This window comes from Mobula birostris, chromosome 3 (assembly GCF_030028105.1).
Source record: "Mobula birostris isolate sMobBir1 chromosome 3, sMobBir1.hap1, whole genome shotgun sequence".
NCBI classification, from domain to species: domain Eukaryota; kingdom Metazoa; phylum Chordata; class Chondrichthyes; order Myliobatiformes; family Myliobatidae; genus Mobula; species Mobula birostris.
Genome location: NC_092372.1, coordinates 13,855,827 through 13,873,413, shown reverse-complemented (window position 1 = coordinate 13,873,413; position 17,587 = coordinate 13,855,827). Strand labels below are relative to the sequence as shown.

Below are 17,587 nucleotides of genomic sequence, written 5' to 3'. Positions count from 1 at the left end.
ATTGTTTTGTATACACGTATGTACAGTCAGATTCACAATCAGATCAACGTGTATTAATAAATCTGATGGCCTGGTGAAAGAAGCTGTCCTGTAGCCTGTTGGTCCTGGCCTTAATGCTACAGTACCATTTGCCAGACGGAAGCAAGTGAAACAGTTTGCGGTTGGGGTGGCTGGAGTCCCTGATGATCCTCCAGGCCCTTTTTACTCAGCTGCTGCTGTAAATGTGTCCTGAATAGAGGAAAATTCACATCCACAGACGTGCTGTGCTGTCTGCAACACTCTCTGCAGTGCCACGTGATTGTGGGCAGTACAGTTCCTGTACCAGCTGGTCCTTGTAGAAAGTCCTGAGGATTTGGAGACACAGGCCAAACTTCTTCAGCCGTCTGAGGTGAAAGAGGCGCTGTTGTGCTTTTTTTCCACCACACAGCTGGTAAGTACAGTCCAAATGAAATCTATGGTGATGTGTATACTGAGGAACTTGAAACTGCTCACCCTCTCAACAACAGTCCCACTGATGTCGATAGGCGCTAGCCTGTTTCCGTTCCTCTTGTTATCTACGATCAACTCCTTCATTTTTTCAACATTGAGGGAGAGGTTGTTTTCTTAGCATCACTGTATCAGGGTGTTAACTCCTCTGTAGGCTGTCTTATCACTGTTGGAAATCAATGTTGTCTCGTCTGCAAATTTGATCAGCAGATTGGAGCTCTGCGTGGCAACACAGTTGTGGGTGTATAGGGAGTAGGAGTATAGGAAGGGGCTCAGCCCTGGGGAGGCTCCTGTGTTGAGAGTCAGAGGGACTGAGGTGAGGGTGCCCATTCTTACCACCTGCCGGCGATCTGATTGGAAGTCCAGTATTCAGCTGCACAAGGTGGCATGCAAGCCAAGCTCTCTGAGCTTCTTGTCGAGCCAGGGGGTGGGAGAGGAGAATTATAGTGTTGAACACTGAACTGTAGTCCAAGAATAGTATTCTAACATAGGCATCCCTCTTCTCCGGCTGAGCGAGGCCGGTGTGTAGTGCTGTGTCTGTGGCATCGTGCTGGGGGCAGCCTCGCAAATGTCACCACTCATTCTGGTCCTACAATGCTTGGCAGAACAACACAGAGCTCAACAAAACAGAGCACAACACACAACAAAAGAACAGCAGCAAAACAAGCCCGTTTCCTTCCTCACACACACAGACCCAGCTTTGTTCAGGCTGCATATACTTATTGAGACAGCCTACTGCAAACTGGCATACTGGCTCTGTGAGAAAAGGACTGGTAAGGTGCAAAAACTACTATTAGCTCTTAGACAGTTGACAGGGGCTGGGGAAGCAAGATCCTTGACTTGACTGAACAGTGACTGGTAGCTCCTGAAGATGTAAATGTGGGACCAAATCAAAATCATAAATTTATCTTTGGGTTACAGTCTCAGTGAGGAGTTTTACATTGTCACAGAGTGTCTGATGAATGAAGTGATCAAAAGCCGTTTCAGGCTTGTGCCCTGGCTACTTTCTGACATGTCTGATCCAATATGGAGCACATTCAGCTTAGAAGAAGCACATACACTCTAATCAAAATAAAATATACAAGTAAGAATGTACATTTGGCATTCCAAATGGTATGCTCCACAGTCAATCTTCAAAGTTCAGAAGTTCGAAATTTATTCACCAAGTAGGTATACGCCACCATATACAACCCTAATACTCATTTTCTTGCAGGAATTTACAGTAAATACAAGAAACACAACAGAATCAATGAAAGCCCACACGCTTCAGGATGGACAGAGAAACTGTGCAAGTAAAGAAAGGAAAAAAAGGAAATAATAGTAATAATAATAAAATATCAAGAACACAAGATGAAGAGCCCTTGAAAGTGAACTCATAGGTTGTGCGACTAGTTCAGTGTGGAGTGAATGAAGTTGAGTGAACTTATTCCCGGTGGTTCAAGAGCCTGATGGTTGGGAGGTAAAAATTGATCCTGAATCTGGTAGTGTTGGTCCTGAGGCTCCTGTACCTCTTTCCTGATAGCAGAGGCAAGAAGGGGGCATGGCCTAGATGGTGGGCATCCTTGATGACAGATGCTGTGTTTCTCTTCAGTGTTTCAACATTCTATTACTGAATTACAAAGAATCAGAATCAGAATCAGAATTAGGTTTAATATCACCGGCATGTGTCATGAAATTTGTTGCTTTGTGGCATAAGTATATAGCAATAAAAACTATAAATTACAATAAGTATATACAGGTTAATCTGATGGTGGAGGAGAAGATACTGTTCCTGAAATATTGAGTGTGTGTCTTCAGGCTCCTGTACCTTATCCCTGACGGTAGCGATGAGAAGAGGGCATGTCCTGGGTGATGGTGGTTCTTAATGATGGATGTCGTCTTTTTGAGGTATTACCTTTTCAAAGTGTCCTGGAAGCTGGGGAGGCTAGTGCCCATGATGGAGTTGGCCGAATTTACAATTACTTGCAACTTTTTTCAATCCTATGCAGTGGCTGCTCCATACAAGACGGTGATGTAACCAGTTAGAATGCTCTCCAAAGTCTATCTATAAATGAATTCCTTAATCCAATCTTTCATCTGCACATGTTTGGAACCTAAACCATGGGTTGACAGGTTGTATTTTCATGTACTACCAGATAACACCCACAGTGTATACTCAGTACTCAGAGCGATTACTCGAGTTGAGTATGATATTCTCCTCAGGGGGTTGTCTATTGGAAGGTCCTCAGATGTCTGTAGAGGCTGATGCTGGATCCACGTATTCAGGTCAGTGTGGGCAAAAGTAAGTGATACCTGTGGTTCGTTGTTGAGTCTTTTGGTTGTTCAGTCCCTCCTTTTTCAGCTGCTGCTTGTTCTCTGTGGTATAGCAGAGGTCGTTCTCACGTAACGTAGCTCCCTCTTGAACACATTTCCTCCAGGTCTACTTATAAAGTGTAATGTCTATCCAGTTGAATTTCTGCAGGCTGATCTTGATGTTATCTTTAAAGTGTTTCTTTCTTTTGCTTTTCAATATTTAGTATTGACCAATGAAACCTCAAATGCGAAGGCAGCCATGGATATGAATTTATAATCAAAAGTATCCTAATTGGGGATCTGTTCCTGTCTTATTTCTTGTACTCTATTGTGTAACACAGGCCTGGTTTCATGGAAGTCAGTGTGAGTCATCTGGACAGCCTAAGGTCTCTTCCAGCATAACCCTAACCTGTACATGATCCTGGAATGTGGGAGAAAGCTGGGGCACCCGCTGGAAACCCACACGGTCATGGGGCAAACACTCAAACTCATGACTGATAGTGGCAGGAATTGATCCATGATTGCTGTCAATGTAAAGCGTGGAGCTAACCGCTATGCTATCATGCTGCCTTAGAGAAGCATTTCCTCTGTAACTCGTACTTAAATGATCAATCCTACATGTGACACTACACACATGGTTTTTATCCTCACACAGGTGAAGGCACTCTTGCTTCATCTTTCCTGGCAAGGCCCTCAAAATCTTATTTGTGTCAATGAGATCGTCTGTCATTTTTTTAGAATTCCACTGAATATAGGCCTTTTCTGCTTAATCTCTAAACATAAGATAACTCCTGGAAATTAATTCAGTTAAAAACCTCTGCATTTCCTCTAGATAAAATACAATTCCTTCTCATGTTAACTCCATCTTGTGTTTTCTGTTATCCATTTGCTAATTTGTTGCAATTTTAACTTTGTAACTATCTAGTTATTAGTTTTAGTTATATATTCTAGCCCTCTACTGTAAATTAGAGTTACAGAGCACTACAGCATAGAAACAGGTCCTTTGGCCTAGCTAGTCTGTGCTGGTCTGATCTTCTGACTAGTCCCATCAAACTACACTTGGAGAACGGCCTCCAGCCTCTCTCATGCATGCACCTATCCAAATTTCTCTTAAATCTTACAGTTGAACCCATATCTACCACTCCCGATGGCATTTTGTTCCATAGCTATTCCATCCTCTGAGTGAAGAAGCTCCCCTCAGGTTCCCCTTAAATGTGTCATTGCACAATCCTCAGATAGAAGAAATGTTACAATACTCACCAGCCAATTAGCCATCACTTTAAATTTGTGGCCTGTTCTCTCAATCTCTTGACACTTTCAACACTCGCCTGCCTCTCCTGCTCTTTCACAGCTTTAAGCTCTTTCAAATGGTTCAAATCTTTCAATTTAATATCAGAGCATGTACACAGTATACAACCTGAAATTCTTACTCTTCGCTGACATCCATGAAACAAAAGACCCCAAAGAGTGAAGGACAGAAACATCAGAACCCCAATTCCCCACCCTCCCATAAGCATAAGCAGCAGAAGCATTGACCCACCCCTCCCCCAACTTGCACCAACAAAAGCACCGACCCACCCTCCCTCCCACCATGCAAGCAATGACCAAAGCCCCCCTAAGAGATCTTGATCTAGAGTCCATCAAAAACTACAGTCCACAGTCTAGTACTTCAGTATCTCAGATAGACTCTCTCTCACCAGCAAGGGAGAGAGAAAGAGATCGCTCTTGCAACGACAAGAGTGGAAGACCAGCAACTTTCTATTCTGATGTTACAGCGAGCTGCTGGTCTCTCTGGTCTTTGATCTCTCTTTTGCTGTTTCAAACTCTCTGTTCCTTTCTTGTGGCTTTAAACTCTTAACGTTCTTTCATTGCTTTGGAAGTTGTAAGAGCTCCCTGTTCATGAATGAAACTACCCGACTGCTTGAAAAAGCGTAAGTTTAATGCTTCAGTAAGCTGCGACTCGTTTATAAAAGTGGGTCGAGTTGGGGGCCATTTTGGTTTCAATACAAGGCTCAGAAAGGTCTTTATCTGCATTAGTCCTTCAGGGATCAGATTCCACTATAGAAACTGCATAAAGTTGTGATTTAGTCAATATTGTGTAGAGGTAAAGATCAAAGAGAATCAATGGCTGTATAATGCTACGAAAGGCAAGTCTGATAAAATGTAAAGGGATGAATTGGACTCCTTACTCCATTATCATCAGGTATTTGCCTTTTTTACTGTTTCACAGTCAACAATAAAGAAATACATTAAAGTAAAAACCACTTTGCTAAATTATGTTAAATATAATTATGAACTCTGCAGCAAACAGTCAACGTGAAGAAACCACTGTGTTAGCAGAATGAAATCATTATGTTGATCTGAACAGTCCGAGGAAAGGTCCAGCAAGCAGTGGACAGAAAAACAGAGGCAATCTCATTAGCAAACAGCCAGCGGTCGTAGCAGACAATAGATTCTGAAAGGATTTGAAAATCATAAGGTAGTTCAGTGTATCAATGAAATCAAGGGCATTGAGACCCACAGGCAAGTTTGCTATGGTGCACTCAACAGACTAAACAATATGGATGTAGGCAGCAATGACCTTGTCCATCAACACCTTTAGCCTTAATTGAGATAATTCAGCCCTATGGAGCCAACACCACATTTCAAGCTTCATAAAGAACCTATATTATTTACTGCAGTCACAGCTGTGCTTTTATCATAGAATATAGAGTATAGAACAGCATTTTACAGGGCCCACGATGTTGTACTGACCTTTAAACCTACTCTAAGATCAATCAGACCTTTTCTTTCTGCATAGCCCCTTTTTAAAAAAATCTATGTGCCTATCTAAGAGTCGCTTAGATGTCCCTAATGTCTGCCTCTTTCTTTTTCAATCTTTTTATTAGTTTCATAATGAAAAACATAACATAGTATTGATACAAAGTTATTGGGATTACATTGTTGTAATTAACATATTTAAATATAATCCCAGTTGACACACGGGTATTAAACCTCCCAATCATACAGGATACAAATATAATATACAAAAAAAATAACATGAAAAAGGAAAAAGAAAAAAAATACCTCAAAAGAAAAACTAACCTAAACAATGCTAACCAACTAAACTAAAGAAAAAAACATGGGCTGTTATGTAACATCAAAAAAAGAACCATTAGTGTCATTGACTCCGCTCCTCTTGACATATATTAAAAAGAGAGTAGGTTTGCAAAAGGTCAAATAACATCATATGGAAGTGTTAAATAAATGGCCTCCAAGTCTTTTCGAATTTAATATCATAAATAATACTTCTAATTTTTTCTAAGTTTAAACACAACATAGTTTGAGAGAACCAATGAAATGTGGTGGGAGGATTAATCTCCTTCCAATTCAGCAAAATGGATCTTCTAGCCATTAATGTAAGAAATGCAATCATCCGACGAGCTGAAGAGGTTAAATGACTTGATTCTATCATTGGTAACCCAAAAATTGCGGTAATAGGGTGAGGTTCTAAATCAATATTCAGAACAGTTGAAATAATATCAAAAATATCTTTCCACTATTTTTTCAAAAAAGGACATGACCAAAACATATGAGTTAAAGAAGCTATCTCAGAGTGACATCTATCACATACAGGATTTATATGAGAGTAATAACGAGCTAACTTATCCTTAGACATATGAGCCCTATGCACTACTTTAAACTGTATCAATGCATGTTTAGCACATATAGAGGATGAGTTAACTAATTGAAGATTTTTTTTTCCATTTTTTAATAGGTAAAGTAATCTTAAGTTCCCTTTCCCAATCAATCTTAACTTTATTAGATACGTCTGGAAGTATTTTCATAATTATATTATAAATAGTTGCTATTACACCTTTCTGAAAAGGGTTTAAATGTAAACTTTTTTCCAAAATATCCATTGAATATAAATTTGGGAAGGTAGGAAGAACAGTATTTAAAAAGTTTCTAATCTGTAAATATCTTAAAAAATGGGATTTATTAGATAATTGTTCAAAGGACATGAAACAATTATCCAAAAATAGATCACAAAATCGTACTATACCTTTAGTTTTCCAAGCCAGATAGGCTTGATCCATGATAGAGGGTTGAAAGAAGAAATTAGATATAATAGGACTTGCTAGAAAAAATTGATTCAACCCCAAAAATTTTCAAAATTGAATCCATATTCGTAAAGTATATTTTACTATTGGGTTATCCATTTGTTTATACAATTTAGAAAGAATAAAGGGAAGCAAAGTTTCTAAAATAGAACCCAGTGAAAACCCTTGTAAAGTATTACATTCAAGATTTACCCAATGTGGACTTGAAGTTATGTCCAAATCCCATAACCAAAATTTTAAATATCGAATATTAATTGCCCAATAGTAAAATCTAAAATTCGGCAATGCCAAACCCCCCTCCTTTTTAGATTTCTGTAAGTATCTTTTACCTAACCTAGGATTTTTATTCTGCCATATATATGAAGAAATTTTGGAATCAACATTAGCAAAAAAGGATCTTGGAATAAAAATTGGCAGCGCTTGAAATAAATATAAAAATTTAGGTAAAATAATCATCTTGATAGCATTGATCCAACCTATCAATGACAGAGACATTGGTGACCATTTAGTAAACAGAAGTTTAATCTGATCAATTAAAGGTAAAAAATTAGCCTTAAATAAATCCTTAGGTTTTTTTTGTAATTTTAACCCCTAAATATGTAAAAAAAGAATCAGTAACCAATTTAAATAGTAAACATTCATAAATTGGAACCTGTATATTTAGGGGAAATAGTTCACTCTTATTAAGTAGGCCAAGCAGCATCTGTAGGAACAGGTGCAGTCGACGTTTCAGGCCGAGATAATAATATAATATAATTTATAATATAATATAATATAATATAAAATATAAGATAATATAATAACAAATCATCTGCATATAATGATAACTTACGTATTTCATTCCCACGGGTAATACCAAAAATGTTAGGTGAGTCTCAGATAGCAATTGCTAAAGGTTCAAGGGCAATATCAAATAATAATGGACTAAGAGGACATCCCTGCCTAGTACCCCGAGATAAGCGAAAAAAGGAGACCTTTGATTGTTAATAAAAACTGAAGCTACAGGAGTATGATATATCAATTTAATTCACGATATAAATATCGGACTAAAATTAAGTTTCTCAAGGACACTAAATAAATATGGCCATTCAACTCTGTCAAAAGCTTTCTCCGCATCTAATGAAATAACACATTCTGGAGTACTAAGTGAAGAAGTATAAACAATATTCATTAACCTCCTAATATTAAAAGATGAATGATGATTTTTAATAAATGCAGTTTGGTCCACAGAGATAATTTGAGGTAGTACCTTCTCTAACCTAGTTGCTAATACTTTAGAAAAAATCTTAGAATCTACATTCAGGAGAGATATCGGTCTGTATGATGCACAATCAGTAGGATCTTTATTCTTTTCAAGAATTAAAGAAATAGAAGATCCATAAAAAGATTGTGGTAATTTACTAAATCTGATTGCTTCTTTAAAAACTCTAGACAACCAAGGAGAAAGAATAGCAGAAAGAATCTTAAAGAATTCCACTGTAAAGCCATCTGAACCAGGTGTTTTGCCAGAATTCATTGAGGAAATATTTCCTCATCCGTAATAGGAGTTTCTAACGGCATTAATTAGGGCAAAGTATCCATAGTAGTTGAATAGTGCTCATCCAAAAAACTTTGAATCACACTTGTGGAATAGAAGACATGACGTGGTCCTTCGGAGGAGAAATTCTTAAACGGGCAGGGTACAATAAAGCTGGTCTGAGACCTCTCTGGTAACATTCCAACATCAGAGGTTTAAAAGCCAGCCGCTCCTTCATCACTTCTGGACTGTAATCTTCCACTAAACAGAATTGATAATGTTGAAATTTAATCATACCTTGCTGACGGGCAATTCGGATGAGATGCTCTTTAACGTGAACATAATGGAAATGGAGGATCACTGGCCTCGGTTTAAATTCGGGGGTCAGTTTGGGATGCAATGTACGGTGAACACGGTCAAGCAATGGAGGATCATCTGGGAATACAGAGCTAAATGCATCCTTTAAAAGTTGAGAGAAGAATTTTAAAGGGTTCCCTTCCTCGACATCCTCAGGGAGACCAATTATACGTAAGTTCTGTCTTCTAGATCGATTTTCAAGATCAAAAATCTTGGATTTAAAACGCTCTAGCTGTTTAGTCGTCGAAGACAATTTTTGTTCCAAACTCTCAATTTGCAGACCTCTCTTCCAAGTTTCATTGTCCATTTCAGTAATTTTACTTTGTTGCTGTTTAACTTCACAACCAAGTGATTCCAAAGAATCCATAATTGACTTTAAATCTTCTTTAAAACTTTGACGTTGTTGTTCAAATTTTTCATTTAAAAGATTCAGCAGAGTATCATAAGATAGTTCAGTTTGCTTGGGTTCACCTTTTTACCTCCCGCTCCCATCGGAGTCTTTCCCATCTTTAGGATCTCGCACTTTAGATCTTGTACTTATTTCTTTGCTCATTTCTTCAAATTTCACAGTTACAGTTCAAGAATAGATCAATAATATGGAATAAATCTTCTAGTGTAGGTAGAAATAAATTAAATAAGGGTGATCATAGGTTAAAAAAAAAGTAACGGTAATGGAGCGAAGCCAAAATCAACCTCACTCCATGAGCGCCTCCTGGAAAATCCCCCTAATGTCCGCCTCTACCACTACTCGGGCAGCATGTTCAATGCACCCACTACTCTGTGTAAAAAGCCTACCTCTGACATCCCCTCTATACTTTCCTTCCATCAATTTTGCCCTCATATTTCTGCGCTGGGAAAAAGGCACTGGCTGCCCACTCTATCAATGCCTTTTATCATCATATAGACATCTATCATGTCACCTATCTTCCTCATTTGCTCCAAAGGGAAAGCCCAAACTCGATTAAGCTTTCCTCATATGACATGCTCTCTAATCCACATAGCATCCTGGTAAGTCTCTTTAAAACTCTCTCTAAAGCTTCCACATCCTTCCTATAATGAGGCAACCAGAACTGAACACAAACACAACTGTCCAAGTATGGTCTAATCCAAGCTTTATAACCCAAGGAACATTATCTCACAGCTCCTTACTTTCCATCATCCTATGTATTTTCAAGATCATCTCAGTTTTTCAGCAACCAGTAAAAAAAAAGATTTTAGAGCATACAAAAGAACTTCAACACAGATTTTGAATAATACATTAACAATTTAAATTCCTACAGTTCTCTGCTCTATTAACGACATTTCTAGTCATAACTAACATTATGTTCACAGAAAAGAGAAAATCTGCAGATGCTGGAAATCCCAGCAACACACACAAACTGCTGGAGGAACTCAGCAGGCCAGGCAGCATCGATGGAAAAGAGTACAGCCAACATTTTGGGCCGACTCTTCAGCAGTACTAGAAAAGAAAGATGAAGAGTAGAGATAATATTATTATGTTCATTTATTCATTATGTGCCATGTCGTATAACGTGGGCGATCAAGGTCTTTCCATGACTACAAATGTTTTTGGCAAGTTTTTCTACAGAAGTGGTTTGCCATTACCTTTCCTGGGTAGTATCTTTGCAAGATAGGTGACCTCAGCCATTATCAACACTCTTGAAAGATTGTCTGCCTGGTGATAATGATTGGAAGGGCAAGGACATAGTGTACTCAGAAGAGACACTTGATTGCTAACTTAATTGGCTCAGCACAACACTGTGGGTTGAAGGTCCTGTTCCTGTACTGTACTGTTCTATGTTCTATGATTACCCTTCAAACACCCAGAGTCAGGATCAGGTTTAATATCACTGACATATGTTATGAGTGTGGCAGCATACATTGCAATAAATGCATTCCTTTGCATCAACTCATCATCTCCCTATCCTTTGATGGAACACACCATTATGTGTCCTCTGCCAGCAGTTTACACCTTCCACTGCCTCAATCCGAAATTCATGCCAATGCTTGGAAAGCCTTGTCTCTTTGTTGGCTTCTAATGGTATTTAAAATTATTTCTTGCTTATCAGTTGATTCTTTCTTCTGTCTTATCCAGGAAACCTTGTCTGTGTGGATTCGGAATTGGTTTGCTCACAAAAGGCAGATGGAGGATATTCTTCCTGGAGGTGACCAATGATGTTTCGCAGGGATCTGTTCTGGGTTCCCTGCTTTTTGTGATTTTCATAAATGACACGGATGAGGAAGTAGAAGGGTGGATTAGTAAGTTTGCAGATGACACAAAGGTAGGTAGAGTTATGGCCAGTGTAGAAGGTTGTCATAGGTTACAATGGGACTCATAGGATGTAGAGCTGGACCAAGAAGTGTTTGATGGAGTTTAATCTAGATAAGTATAAGGTGATTCACTTTGGAAGGTCAAACTTAAAGTTAGAGTCTCTTTCTCTCTCTCTGGCTATCCATCCCATAGGATGATGATGGTTCCTTTCAGTCAGTTAGTGGGGTGGTACCCAACTCCTCAGAAAGGAACAGCATGTGAGTGAGTGGATTTTAGGTGAGTAGAGGGTTGAACAGGTCCAGACCCATCCTCTTGACATCCCCTCCTGGATCTAGCGGCATGGTGGGGTCCAAGACGGCTGGGGGAAGTTCCGTTGCAGTGAATGGCCAGACCAAGCTTTGACCCAAGGGATGCCCTTTCCGCGCTTCACGGCACGTGTTTGCTAGATGGTCGTTGACCCTATGAGAGGGTTCATCCGCCCTTTGACAGATCTTGTTTTTCGTCCTGCAGGGGGTCTAGCCATCCTCCTCACCCTTCAAGCCTAGTGAGGGAGCTGGTTTAGTCGCCGACCACCCGACCATGCGACAGGTAGTACTGGGTTACATGGCACCAGTAGCACTCAGATGAGTGACCTGACCAGAAACGCAGAGTACAGGGATCATGAAATGATTCTTAGCAGTGTGGAAGAACAGAGGGATCTTGTGGTGTACATCCATAGGCCTATAAAAATGGTCATGCAAGTTGATACGGCGGTAAAGAAGGTATCCGATGTGTTAATCTTCATTAGTCATGGGCTTGAGTTCAAGAGCCAAGTGGTAATGTTGCAGCTCTATAAGACTTTGGTTAGACCACATTTGGAGAGATTATATGGAGTGGTGTTCAGTTCTGATCACCTCATTATAGGAAGGATGTGAAAGCTTTAGAGAGGGTACCGAGGAGATTTACCAGGATGCAGCCTGGATTAGAGCACATTTCCTATGAGGAAAGATTGAGTGAGCTAGGGTTTTTCTCTTTGGAGCAAAGGAGGATGAAAAGTGATTGAATAGAGATATATAAGATGGTATGATGCATAGATCAAATGCCAGGGTCTTTCTCCCAGGGTGGAAATGGCTAATATGAGAGGGCATACTTTTAAAATGATTAGAGGAAAGTATATGAGGAATGTTAGAGGTGGGTCTTCTACACAAAGAGTGGTAAGTGCAGTGGTTGCACTGCTGGAGGTGCCAGTAGAGGCAGATACATTAGGGACAATTAAGAGACTCTTAGATAGATACCTGGATGAAAAAAACGTGGGAAGTGCTAGATTGATCATGGAACAGATTAAAAGGTCAGCATAATGTCATGGGCCAAAGAATCTGTACCGTGCTGTAATGCTCTGTATTCTATCTCTAGTCTCTGAGATACCCTATTCCCAATTTATTTATTGAAATCTAAAAAAATTAATGATTTTAAAGTATTATGGGGTTTCCTGTCACAGCAGACATTCTTTTCTGTATCTTCAATAGATCAGAAAGAGGAATGCCATTGAAGGGACAACAGGGGGTCAGAGGTGACCATGTTTAGAATCAGATCCAGTCACATCCACAAGCTCTTACTGATGCACTTAGTCATGCACATGCTGTTTCTCTTCCACAACTTCAGAGCAACGTTAATGGAAAATCGTAACTTAATACCGCGTGCTCTTATCACTGAACAGGCAGATATCAGTGTCAAACAGTACTGAGAATGTAGCTACAGCCTAAAAGCAATTGTGCCCTTTTTGAGACACCTAAAAAGCTAACCCTATTATCTAGTTGCTGTGACATCCTCCTTTTAATCCTGCAATGGGCAAGAACCTCCATGGACTCAGCCTATGCTTCTCACTGCTTCGGTAAGGCAGCCAGTATAATTAAAGATCTCATCCACTCCATATAATCTCTCCACTCCCCTCTTCCTTTGGGCAGAAGGTACAAAACAAAACCTGAAAGCATGGACCACCAGGCTCAAGGGCAGCTCTACCCCACTGCTATAGGTTCCCTAATATGATAAGGTGGACTCTGGACCTCACAATCTACCTTGCTATGATCTTGCACCTTATTGCACTTTCTCATTAGATTTTACCTCATTCTACCTCAGTGCTCTGTGTAATGAAGCTTCCAATTACAGCTTCCCTACCACACAATGATGCAGTTAGACAGGACACTCAATGACAGTGCTCCTGTAGAGTGTTAGAATGGGGACAGGGAGCATTGCACGCCTCTGTCTCCTCAGAAAGTGAAGATGCTGCTGTGCCTTACTGACTAATGAAGAGGTGTTCAGGTGGGTTCAGGTTGGGTTGTCTGTTATGTGCACACCAAGGAACTCTGTGACAATAAAATACAGTAAATGCAGGCGCCATGTGTTTATTTTCTGTTTGCACTGTATTTTGTGCTGCGTGTTTATTATAGGTAATTTGTCACATGGATAGTGGATTGGTAGAAGTGAAGAGTATAGTTACGTATTCATGTTTAATCTTTAGTTCAGTTTTTAATCTGGTTAGAGTTAGAGGCAGCCGGGAATGATATTTTTTTTTACTGACCGCTTTGCTTCATTCATCATTTAAATACATTTAAGAATGCTTGGCTTAAAGTATGTTATATTGTTAGTTTAGTTTCATTAGTTTTATTGTTTTAAGATAGTTTGTTTTTTGCTGGCTTCTTAAAAAGAATCGAATGTACTTTCTTTAACTTCAGAACTTCATTATTTGATGGAGGGTGTGTCATACAGTGTTAACCACCCCTCCCCCCACCCCCGTGCTTAGCCTCTGAGCGGTTTTGATCTTTTTTTAAAGTAACCACTACAGTATATGTGACAATAAATGTGTACGTGAGAATAATGATAACTTCTACCTTCCTAATAATAAGATAATTGAGTGGTATTCTCCAACAGGCTGTATCACACATCAAATTTAGAAGTTCAACATGATAGTAAAAAATATTCATGAAATAGCATGCCTATGTATTTATACAGTTACAGGAAAAAAAATCAATAGAAAGGTAAAAGGAGTTGTACTCGTTCATGCACTATACCATAGATATAGTGGCAATCCTTTTGCTTGCTACATAATGAAGAAAAGATTCAATTTCAGGTGCTTATGTATCTTCTGTATCTCTTGTGGACAAAATTCGGACTTTTTAAAAAAGATTAGTTTAATTTTAAACCAAAATCGAGATTAAGGTGAGTGTTGTGTCTGTATTCAGGTATCATGTCCCAGAAGCAAGCATCCATATGGTAGGTACTTGGAAGTTTAAAGTAATGGTAATTTAACATGGCTCTGATCTCAGAAGACCAACTGCTGGGACAGAAAAGTGGCATCTCTCTGTACCCCATCAAGTTCTCTAAGGTCTCCCAAGTCTAATCCATGACTATTAAATTTGAAGAAGGTTTCTGTTGTGAATATCATAGTTCAATTGAATATCAGAGAATGTATACAGTATACAACCTTCACAGACATCCACGAAACAGAAAAAAACACCAAAGAATGGATGACAGAAAATGTTAGAACCCCAAAGCCACCCTACTCCCCTGCACAAGCAGCAGGAAAAGCATCAAAATCCAACCACCCACCATGATCTCCCACAGACCATGATCTAGAGTCCATCAAAAGCTACTGCCCATCCCAATACTTCAACATTTCAGAAAGGCTTTCTCTCTCTCGCTAGCGAGGGGACAGAGATATTGCTCCTGCAAAAGCGAGATGGGAGACCAACAGCTCACCGTTTCGATGTTACAATTTGCCATGTTATTTGGCTAATAAAATTTGAAAAATAAATGTTCATCCTTCAGTGTGAAACAGAGAGGAATCTGGATTCAACGTACAAAATTGTTGTATCACTTATTACTGGAATTCTTTTTGAATATATGACCTTATCTTCAATATCAGGACAATACAACAGCAGGATAGAGTTTCATTTAGCATGACATGGCAAATGAAGAATAATGCTCCACATTCACCTGCAGCACATTTTAGACTGAAACCAAGATGGCCAAAGCCCACCATTTCAATACACAAAAGAGATATTTGTGGTTACATTCCCTTAACCACTTTCCAGCACAGAACAATAAAAAACTGAAATAGCTTAATGATAAAAATGTTATCAAAATACACTAGAAACCCAAGTGCATTTGAGAAGAACAAAAGATATAGGAACAGAATTAGGTCATGAGGCCCATTGAGTCTAATCTGCTGACTTTTCCAACATCATTCTCCTGGCTTCACCTCGTAAGGCTTAACCACCTTAGAATCTATCCATCTCTGTCTTAAATACACTTTGCCTCCCTTTTCTTTCGTGGCAATGAATTTCACAGATTCATCACCATCCTTATTTCAGTTTAAAAGGGATTCCTTTTCATTCTGAGGCTGCACCCTCGGATATTAGATTCTTTGACTAGTGGAAATATCCTCTCCACATCCACTCTATTCAGGCCTTTCAGTATCTGTCAAGTTTCAATGAGATATTTCAATACAAGAAGTTAAACTGAAATATCTTTGACTATTAGCATTTAGGTAATTGCTCAGTGCATCTTCAGCAGACATGGACCAACTTCTAACTACAAAGTCACAGGGATTAAAGGTGGTCAGTACAGTATCAGTGCCGCCACTTTCCACATCGCAGCTAAAGTCACTGATAACACTAGCGTCACATACTATGCATTCCAGTTGTTAACTAATTATGTTAGGACCATACATAGGAGCAGAATTAGGCCATTCAGCCCATCAAGCCTGCACCACCATCGCTGATTTATTAACCCTTTTAACCCCATTCTCTTGCTTTATCCCCGCAACCTTTGACATCCTGACTAATCAAGAACATATCAACCTTCGCTTTAAATATACCCAATGACTTGGCCTCCACAGCCATCTGTGACAATGAATTCCACAGATTCACCACCCTTGGGCTTAAGAAATTCCTCCCCATCTCTGTCCTAAAAGGATGTCCCTCTATTCTGAAGTTGGGCTCTCTGGTACTGGACTCCCCCACTGTAGGAAACATCCTCTCCGTGTCTGCTCTATCTAGGTTTTTTAATATTAATTAGGTTCCAATAAGATCCCCCCCCTCATTCTTCTAAACTCCAGTGAGTATAGGCCCACAGCCATCAAACGCTCCTCAAATGTTAACCCTTTCATCCCTGGAATCATTCACATCAACCTTGCCTGGATCTTCTCCAATGCCAGCATATCTTTTCTGAGATAAGGGATCTTAAACTGCTCATCATACTCCTGATGTGGTCTTACCAATATCTTACAAAGCCTCAACATTACATCATTGCTTTTATATTCTAGTCCTTTTGAAAGAAAAAAAACATATTAATACTCAAAATCTAATTAATAACAATATATATCCAATTACTAATAACAAGAATAGAAAGCATTAGTGGCAAATTTTTTAGTAAATGTGGCAGGTATTCTGCCTTTTCAATATATTGTTTTGCAATGAATCCAGTAAGTGGTAGCTACTTTGATTACTGTTTATGGCAACAGGAGATGGGCGGGAATGTCATTAGCACTTCGGATTAGTTTACCTGATCCACGTTACGGCAAGTCGTAAGCTGCAGTGCAAATCGCCCTCTTCATTCTCAGTCAGAATTTATGGAGAGGTGATTATGATGAATTATTTACCTGGCATTTTCCTGTGCGAATATCATACAGAGCCATTGAGCCATGTCGAGCTCCAACTGCTATTCTGTTACTCCTGTCGCAGTAGCTCACCATATAGAACCTGAAATCCACAGAGAATAAAGCTTGAAATCTACCAAAGTGTTTAAATTTATCTATTTAGAGATATAGCATGGGATAAGCCCACCCGGCCTTTTGAGCTGTGCTGCCCGGCAACACACCGATTTAACCGAAGCCTAATCACAGGACAATTTACAATGATCAATTAACCTCCTCGCTGGTACATCTTCGGATTGGACTGTGGGAGGAAACGCGCACGCACATGGGAAGGAACATACAAACTTGCTTACATTAGATACCAGAATTGAACTCTGAGCTCTGATGCCCCGAGCTGTAATGACATCATGCTAACTGCTATGCTACTGTGTCACAATGACCCTCAAAAGCAGCAATGTACAAATTGTAAACCACAATCACAAATTACGAACAATATTATTTGTCATCCTGTATCAATAACATGATCACTATCAAAAGTCACAATTTCTTTTGCTCCCAAAACAAATGTGTAAGGAGATCTTTGGCAGTTATTTGTTAATATGCCAAGCATTGCTCAAGAGCTGACAAACCATTCCAGTAAAAAGGCAATTAATAAAACATAGAATGTAGGGATAATTTTCCAACTAATTTATGCTCATCTCATTTTTCAGGCAATGAGGCTCATGCTATATGACTTCAGAAGACAATTCATGTCAGTTGGCTATTGTGCCATAAGACCATAAGACGTTGGAGCAGAATTAGGCCATTCAGTTCATCAAATCTGCTCGGCCATTTAATCATGGCTGATTTATTATCCTTATCAACCCCATTCTCCTGCCTTTTACCTGTAACCGTTGACACCCTTACTAATCACAATCAACCTCTGCTTT

At 39.3% G+C, this 17,587-nt stretch overlaps 1 protein-coding gene across 2 annotated transcripts in view; it reads right to left on the bottom strand.

Annotated features, from left to right (window-relative positions):
• The window catches only part of LOC140194900 (WD repeat-containing protein 7), a 619,189-nt gene that overhangs the window by 88,528 nt on the left and 513,074 nt on the right, over positions 1 to 17,587 (bottom strand). For both annotated transcript variants that reach the window (XM_072252235.1, XM_072252236.1), the window contains one exon: positions 16,665 to 16,764. In XM_072252235.1, the coding sequence (XP_072108336.1) occupies positions 16,665 to 16,764 (100 nt within the window). The remainder of the gene's footprint in view (positions 1 to 16,664; positions 16,765 to 17,587) is intronic.